Source organism: Acipenser ruthenus, chromosome 6 (genome assembly GCF_902713425.1).
Source record: "Acipenser ruthenus chromosome 6, fAciRut3.2 maternal haplotype, whole genome shotgun sequence".
In the NCBI taxonomy this organism is placed as follows: Eukaryota; Metazoa; Chordata; class Actinopteri; order Acipenseriformes; family Acipenseridae; genus Acipenser; species Acipenser ruthenus.
In genome coordinates, this window is record NC_081194.1 from 78,939,220 (window position 1) to 78,947,855 (window position 8,636).

General features: G+C 39.1%; 1 protein-coding gene across 1 annotated transcript; it reads right to left on the reverse strand.

Annotated features, from left to right (window-relative positions):
* Positions 1 to 3,799: 3,799 nt before the first annotated feature.
* On the reverse strand, positions 3,800 to 7,951 carry LOC117410500 (proline-rich nuclear receptor coactivator 1-like). Its single transcript, XM_034017090.3, has 2 exons — positions 6,886 to 7,951; positions 3,800 to 5,291 (listed from the first exon to the last, which is right to left on the reverse strand). The coding sequence occupies exons 1-2, from the start codon at positions 7,291 to 7,293 to the stop codon at positions 4,818 to 4,820; spliced, it is 882 nt and encodes a 293-aa protein (XP_033872981.3). The 5' UTR covers positions 7,294 to 7,951; the 3' UTR covers positions 3,800 to 4,817.
* Positions 7,952 to 8,636: the final 685 nt, after the last annotated feature.

Here is an 8,636-nt window from a genome sequence, read left to right on the forward strand (position 1 = left end):
GTAACCTGACCATACATCAAGAAGCTCCCTTTGTAGTAACCTGACCATACATCAAGAAGCTCCCTTTGTAGTAACCTGACCATACATCAAGAAGCTCCCTTTGTAGTAACCTGACCATACATCAAGAAGCTCCCTTTGTAGTAACCTGACCATACATCAAGAAGCTCCCTTTGTAGTAACCTGACCATACATCAAGAAGCTCCCTTTGTAGTAACCTGACCATACATCAAGAAGCTCCCTTTGTAGTAACCTGACCATACATCAAGAAGCTCCCTTTGTAGTAACCTGACCATACATCAAGAAGCTCCCTTTGTAGTAACCTGACCATACATCAAGAAGCTCCCTTTGTAGTAACCTGACCATACATCAAGAAGCTCCCTTTGTAGTAACCTGACCATACATCAAGAAGCTCCCTTTGTAGTAACCTGACCATACATCAAGAAGCTCCCTTTGTAGTAACCTGACCATACATCAAGAAGCTCCCTTTGTAGTAATCTGACCATACATCAAGATGCTCCCTTTGTAGTAACCTGACCATACATCAAGAAGCTCCCTTTGTAGTAACCTGACCATACATCAAGAAGCTCCCTTTGTAGTAACCTGACCATACATCTCTTTGTAGAAAGCAGCGAAGCCCAATATCAAACCCACTCTACACCATTTTGTTTTGTCAAAAATCACTTGTTTTAAAGTATAATTGGTTGTTGCAGCAATTTCAAATTCACAGAAGAAACTGGCATATTACATACTTTAATTCCATTTCATTTGCTAATAAATATAATCTGTATTACCTTGATTAGGGCTATAAATGTTTAAACGTATGAACAACGTATGAAGAACGGAGGGTCGTGGGTTCAATCCCAGGTGGGGGACATTGCTGCTGTACCCTTGAGCAAGGTACTTTACCTAGATTTCACCACTAAAAACCCAACTGTGTAAATGGATAATTGTATGTAATTGTATGTAAAATATATATATATATAGATATAGATATAGATATATAGATATATATATATATAGATATATATATATATATATATATATATATATATATATAAACAAGTAGCTTTCGAGTTAAGGTGAGAGAAAGCAATACATTAAAAAACAAATGGGTTGTAGGGAGATATGCAAATAAAGCATTACAAGAGCCAGTTGCGCTGTATACGGTGCTTGCTGGTTGCAATCCTGGACGTGCAGTTGCTGATCTTGGCTGGGGCCCTCAGGGAGCAATGCATTGCTTTTTGAATTACCTTAGAAGAGCAAGGAAAATCATCAACAGCGACCCCTATTGTCCACTATAAGCAATTGGATGTGAGTGGGATTGAAGAACGTCTGTCCATCTTCAGTCCTTAGGCGAGTACAGGGGAAACAGCGGATTATGCATTCCAAATTTGGGAGAAAACAGGAATAACATCTAGATGGGCATTCCAAATTTAATAATAATAATAATAATAATAATAATAATAATAATAATAATAATAATAATAATATGTGAATTGTATTTAATTATTTATTGTATGTATTTTCTTCAATACTGGCCAAAAAATATTTAGAAATTAAAATAATGAATTTGACTTCACAAGGATTTTTATTTTTACTTTATTTTTAATCTATTGAACATAAATGCTGCCTTGAACCTCGGAAACTGTCTGCTGCTGCCTTCCCCCACTGTACGAAGCCTTGGTGTATTTCTGGATAGTAACCTCTCCTTTTATGCCCAAATCTCCTCTGTAGTCAAATCCTCCTTCTACCACCTCCGAAACATCTCAAAGGTCCGTCCCTACCTTTGCCTCCCGGATGCAGAGATACTCTGTCATGCATTCATCTCCTCTCGACTCGACTACTGCAACTCTCTCTATGGTGGTATTCCGTCATGCGCCATAAACTGATTGCAGCTGTTTCATAATGCCGCTGCCAGGATCCTTACCAGATGTAAACAACATGATTGCATTACCCTCTGTCTTGCCCAACTGCACTGGCTACCTGTAAAGTTCTCCTACTTGCCTACAAGGCCTTTCATGACACAGGTCCAGAGTATCTCTCCAACCTGCTGACCTGCTGTGTCTCTGCACGCAAACTGAGGTCCTCTGACTCAGGCCTGCTGGTTATACCCAAGCAAAAGCGCACCACACTCGGAGAACGCTCGTTTTGCTTCATGGCCCCAACTCTCTGGAACTCTCTCCCAGCTTTAGTGCCTGCAGCTCCCACAATCGCTCGCTTCAAATCAACTCTCAAGACCCACTTGTTTTCTTTTGCTTTCAATGCTCTCTAAGCCTGGTATCTATTATTAGCTGTTGTCTAAATTGCTGGTTCAGGTTTTTTACTCCATCTTATCTTTATGATTCTGCTTGAGACACGCATCCACAATGTTTAGAATTCACATCCTAGCCTTGTATTTAATATATTATGCCTGTATTTAATGTATTTGCATTGTTTTTTACTGTTGTATTTAATGTACCATGCCCTGTATTTCACTGTATTAACATACTATGCATTGCTCCTCACTATCTTGTAAAGCATTTTGTGATGGTGGTCCACTATGAAAGGCACTATATAAAATAAATATTGATTGATTGATAGAATATTAAAGCTAACTTGAAAGCAAATAATTTTAGCTGCCACTATTTTTTTGGACATCACTGCACTTAATTATTATATATGAAAATAGCAAAATATATATACAAGTCTTTGCTAGACCCTTTAAACTTATTATATTTATGCTTACATTTTTTGTCATTATACAGTGCTAGTGGTATTTAAAATGTGACTGGTTGAAGAATATTAGGTGACTAAACATAACGCATGAATCACTGAACATAAACACTAAAAACATTTGGGAATCAATTAGGTTGAATTGCTCATCTTTTAGAATGTTATGATACTGGCTCTAGTTTACCTATCTGTAGGCATGTAATAACAATGCCCAAGTCCTCTAGTGTAAACATTTTAAATTACTTTTACTTCTACACCACAAAGGGATTTATCCCCACAGGTTACACAGTGCATAACACAACAAATAATAGTAAGCTATTACTGCATAAGACAATAAATAACAGTAGGCTATTTAACAGAACCTCCATGCATTATTGTGTACTTGCTTACTGAAAGTGACCCTTGAAAGGAGGGGTTAGTGGACAGTGTGTCTGTTTTTCAGTTACCTATATCAAAGAAGCACTCCTCCAATTGTGACGAGGCTTGGCAGGGACATGCTGCAGCATGTTATTGAGAGTATCGCATCTACTTGCTCATCATATTCCAGTTGTGTGTTTACAGCCGTGGTGGGTGAGGGTGACATGCACTATTTGTTTGGCTATTACTCTTGGTTTCCTCTCCCAACTTATTTTCTGTGTTACAGGCAATAGTTTATCAGCTGCAGCAGATAATGTGAATGCAAGGCACCAACTTCCTGAGGTCAAAGTGAAAATAAATCCCAAAAGAAAACATTAGCAGTTAAATGATAAGGGACTTGCAAGTATGTTGTAATGCTAATGCGGTTTATTTTGGTGATGTCGGCACAATTCTTTAATCATGCACGCTGTTAACACGGTTTAGAGACGTTGCAGCATGAGCAAACCATCGCAAGCTGCCACCACAATGCCATCATTTAAAAGGCTGTCATCTTTTTGTTCATATTCTCCAGGGTTTTAATTGTAAGGTAGTGTACCAGGATATATAATGGATTTAGGAACAAGTTCTATTTCTAAATGAAAATCCAAGCTCCATTTTCTGTGGCTGACTTTGTGTCTCATAACTGAATCATTTAAACACACACCTGAAACACAAAAGAAACACACAATGATTTGGGGGAGGCCAAATAAGTTTTATTTGTTTTGTCATATATCCAATTATAAAGAAATGGGAGATTAGCAACATTCCTTTTTTTTGGAATTTAAAACAAAAGTTGCAACAAAATATCTTGATTTTAAGTGCTGTGTATGATTTTCCATTTGTGTTGTATTCAAGAACTCAAAAATAGCTTGCCGACAAATAGGGTGGATTAACAAATCAAACTGAACATTTTCCAATGACGTAACAAAAGTACAACCAACACCTTTTTTATGGGCTTCTACAACTGTACTATTCTGGGATGTCATTATAGATGTTATAGGGTCTAAAGGGCAAGATGATAAAATAAACCAGAAATCTGAATGTTTTTTTTTTTTTTTTAAGCAGGTCAGTGCTGGTAATAATGAGTGAAGAAAGCAGTATCAGTAAAATCAGGCAGGCAGTTTTCTTCATCTGAGGTCACAAAGTTTAATTGATGACGAAAGGTTCACATTTCTATTCCAGTTCCAGGACTTCACAGAGATTGTGCCTCAACTTCTTGGTTTGCTCGGTAGTGCATTACAAGTTGTGTTGGCTTAAAGAATCCACAGGTTCTTCTGTTTGGTTATCAGTCTTGTGCAAATTAGTAAGAGAACACAAATTGTTTCTTACTTTATATGTGCCCTAACAGGTTTTTACAGACTTTCATTTTCATTGACAAAATAAAACAAACTTAGAAAGTGCACCGATTCTCAGCACATAATACAGTACATACAGGTTTCAGTAACAAAACTATAATTTACTTTTGTTAAAAGAACATGAAAAATATACACAATATTACATGGTTTACAATATTTACACAAGTTCATTAAAAATCCACTAAACTGTACAAGGCTGCTGTTCCATGCAAATGTAAAATTCAATACAGTCCAAAACTTCAGGACCTTCTGTTGCAACAAGTTCCAACTCCAAAACTCTTTCAAATGTAATCTTCAGTGCTGAATTGCACTAGGTGACTTTGTCATTCTTTTTTCTTTTCAGACTTCTGAATCTCATGGCAATGCGTGGAGCTTGAGTAGGGTCTTTAGGTGCACTGTCATGAGTGCTCTGCTCGGGTTCGAATGTCCCTGGGTGTTGTCTCCTACCCAATGGCTCGGTGGCTTAGGAAGGACACTGGGAGATGGAGGCTCACTAAACTTAGCACCAGCGTAGTTCTTCTTGCCATCCTTGTGGTCCTCTTCAGAAATCAATTCAGCTTCAGTAACTTTAATGCTCTTAAAATAATCGGCAGGGTTGAGAGGTATTTTAATCCCCTCTCTATGGTACAAGTCCAAGGAGGCAGGGCTAAGCCGACAGCTGTTTTCATTTCTTTTTATTGGAGAAACCTTGACAGGCGTGATGTGCTTAATCTTCTGTTTGGTGGTGTTCAGAGACTGGACTGGGTGTTCATATTTATTCAGGCTGTGCGTGGGCTGCCCACTGGAAAAAGGGCTCTTCTCTGTTCTTACCGGTTTTGATTTTAAAACCTAGGAAGAAACAGGGAGACAAATACTGTGTTTTACAGGAGGGCAGCAGCAGAGTAGCCTATACAGTAATGGCTTGTTAAAAAGGGAGCTGTTTATTACACTCCATGCTACATTCTCAAAAGCCCTTCACTGTCATTAGCACAATTATTTCAGAAACAAACAAACAAAAACACACCGTGTTAATAAATAAACAAAGCAGAGGACACAATGTAAAGTTAGGAGCCGACATGTGGTCTAATTATATTAGTTTTAGAATTGTATTTGTACAAATATGTTTACAAAAAGGACTACCGTACAGTAAAGAGTGCCTACATGGTAAGAATTGTTTACAGCTAGTCAATAGCTTGGGTCCTACATGTACAGTTCCTTAAAAGTTGGCCGTGTTATGTAAACAGACTCTAGCAGGTCGGTACATTCCTTCATTAATGCCAGCTTGCACTGCACGTTCGCTACTGACGCGCCCAACCCCACCCCACCCACCGCAGCGATTGGCCTCCGGGTCTTTTTTTTTTTTTTTTTTAATCGTCTGGAAATCGCACAAGGTAATCTGCGTTAAAATGTTCTGTATCAAAACAAACCCAACTGATTTTTTTCCACGCCCTCAAACAAAAAACAACGATGTGTTCCAGTACCCCATATATGAGCAGAGGGGCGGCTACAACCCCCCCTTTAAAAAAATAAAATAAAAAGACAAATAAAAATGCAGTTTTGTAGATGACGGTAATCTGTGCGCAGAACCAGTTTCGTTATTACAATCTTATTTATAGCGCCTGAAGTCGACAAGAACAGTGCGAGAACCATCGCTTACTCCAAACAACCCCCATATCCTGTAGGAATAATCTCAAATTTCCAAAACAACCACATTTAAACTTTAACACGCCTGAAAACGTGATCCGCGACACAGGGAGGTACAAGATCCTTCTAGTTTAAACAGATGTGTCAGTTAAGTGAGTATTATAAAGTGCAGTGGCCTCTGTCACCTAACAGCAGCTATACTAACAAAACGTGCGATTCCCGACCCCCTTTTTATTACATAATATACAATTAAAACACTAGCCATATCCATTTGGTGTGCGCTACAGAAGCCTAAAATCGGCGCGGTGATATAACCTAGACTTCTACTGGTGTTGCTAAAATGCTTTTCAAAGTAGAGAATTAGCATTTCTTAAAGTAACACCCCGTGGGAAATGCTGCCTAGACAAAGAGAGTACATGACCTCGCTACCGCTCCATCGTTTCCATGTGGATGCCTTGTTGCACTGCTTTCCCTAAACTGTTAAGCTGCACATTATTGGACATGAACACTTACTTTTAGTTATATACGCATAATTTAGAATCAAAACGCAGGTTTACGTTTCAAACAAAGGAGTTTAACCGCTCTCTCCAGGTGAGTTTCTATCACATAAGCTTACATTACACCCTCATGTCAATATCATCATAACAAACAAGCAGGCAGGCTTCACTGTATGGTTTGTTTTTTGGTCACAATATTAAAATGAGAAACCTACCAAGCCATTTTAATACTGCAATAGATAGATAGATATGCGTTGCAGTATTAAAATGACACACACGCACACACACATTCATGTTGGTACCTCTTTCTTCGCCCCCTGTTTCTGGTGATGCAGTGTTATAGCAGTACTAGATGCAGGGACCCGGCTTGTGGCGCTACCACAGTCTGTTGCTGACTTTCCTCCAGTCCCCATGTTGTTGATATCACTGAAGCGCGAAGGGTTGCTCCTCGTCAAACTTGGATGTTTCTGGTTACGATGGGGGTGATGATGGTGTCTGCTTTGTAAAGCCGCCGGTGTCGAGCGGGCTTTCCTCCCACCTTTCTTCAACAAAGCTTGTCTTTTGCTGATATTATTGTTGGCCCCGGCATGATGATGATAAGACGGCGGCTTACTGTTCTCGCCAGGGTCGAGTTCAGACTCGACGTGGTGAGCTAGTGTTTCCCCGATCATGACCTGGAAATCGTACAAGGGCGGCGAAGGAGGATACATCGGCAAGCTAACTTACTGTAAAACTTTCCTTCCAAAACCGAGAAGAAATGCCTTTGCTGCAGAGTCCACATATATAAACAACAACGTACCCGGCTGTCGCCCGATTGCGTCTCCTCTCAAGTCCCTGCTCCGGACTCGATCGTGCAATCTGATACCCTCAATGAATCGAAAGCGGTTTCGCAAGGAGCCCCTTCTGAGATGGCGCAGTCGCCAGAGCAAGTGAAAATGGCGGCCTAGCCACTTCCTGATTGTAAACAGAAAGGAAAAAAAACACACACACACCCACCCACCTCTCCACACAAAGGGAAGCCAGAAAAACAAAAAAGCAAACGGGGCTTTTTTTTCGCAGTTAAATGTTCTTGTATTTCTTTGTGTTTTCTGGCAAATTCTCAACAACCCGTTTAAATGTAGGCGACAGGTTACTATTTTTTAGCAGTCGAGCTTGAATTGTATTTATAAACCATTTTGTTAGTGATTACGTTAAAGTTTCCTCACAGTACTTCTCCCTCACCACCGCCCTTTCCTGTCTTATTTACTGCACTCAAACTCAAAATCTCCAGTCTCGCCTCCTCTCCACAACAGAAAACAGAACCTCATCTGCACAACTTCACTTCGTGTCGAACCAACCTGGAACGCTTCTATCTACAATCGGCAATCCAATCACTTCTGTACCTACAGACCATGCACCGCCTCCCATTCAACTACGTCATAAGACAAACCAATCCGTTCCGAGGGGGTGGGAGTTTCCGAAGTCTGGGAGGTGACAAGAGGATGAGAGAAACTAACTTTGGGTAACAATGCCTTTGGCAATAGTGAGGTGATGTAATATACAGTAAACTGTTTAACCTAGGCGGGATACAAAAAAAAAAAAAAAAGTTCAATAGTATAATTTAAAAAATCAATAGTTTCAGTGACTTGTATGTATAATTATTTAATATGGGACATCTTTGGGAATACACAGTTAATTGATGTAGCAATATAGTTGTATTTCATGCTGTAACACACACACACACTATACAGTTGTCACAATATATATAACGCCATTACATATAAAATAAAGATTGATTGATTGACCATTACATCATGTAAGAATAAATCATGGATTTGAATATAAACAATAACAAGTCGTTGTCATGCCGTCAAAAACCTATAAATACCTCCAATGTTTTGATTCAAACACTTGAGAAAGATATGTACAACATATCAAAACGTTGGGCTCTTTCAGCTAATATATACCAGCTTTGAATTCATAATCAGTTTACCATACATGTATTAGGTGGATGTACATTTTTCATGATTCCTATATGTTATATGTAATTGTAGTCCTTAAACAAGCTTTCAAG

Bases quoted from the DNA above. Each gene is read 5' to 3' on its own strand.
- LOC117410500 (XM_034017090.3), bottom strand. From the start codon at position 7,293: ATGTATCCTCCTTCGCCGCCCTTGTACGATTTCCAGGTCATGATCGGG. The intron at 5,292-6,885 runs GTACCAACATGA...GTTTCTTCCTAG, and splicing joins AACAGGGGGCGAAGAAAGAG to GTTTTAAAATCAAAACCGGT.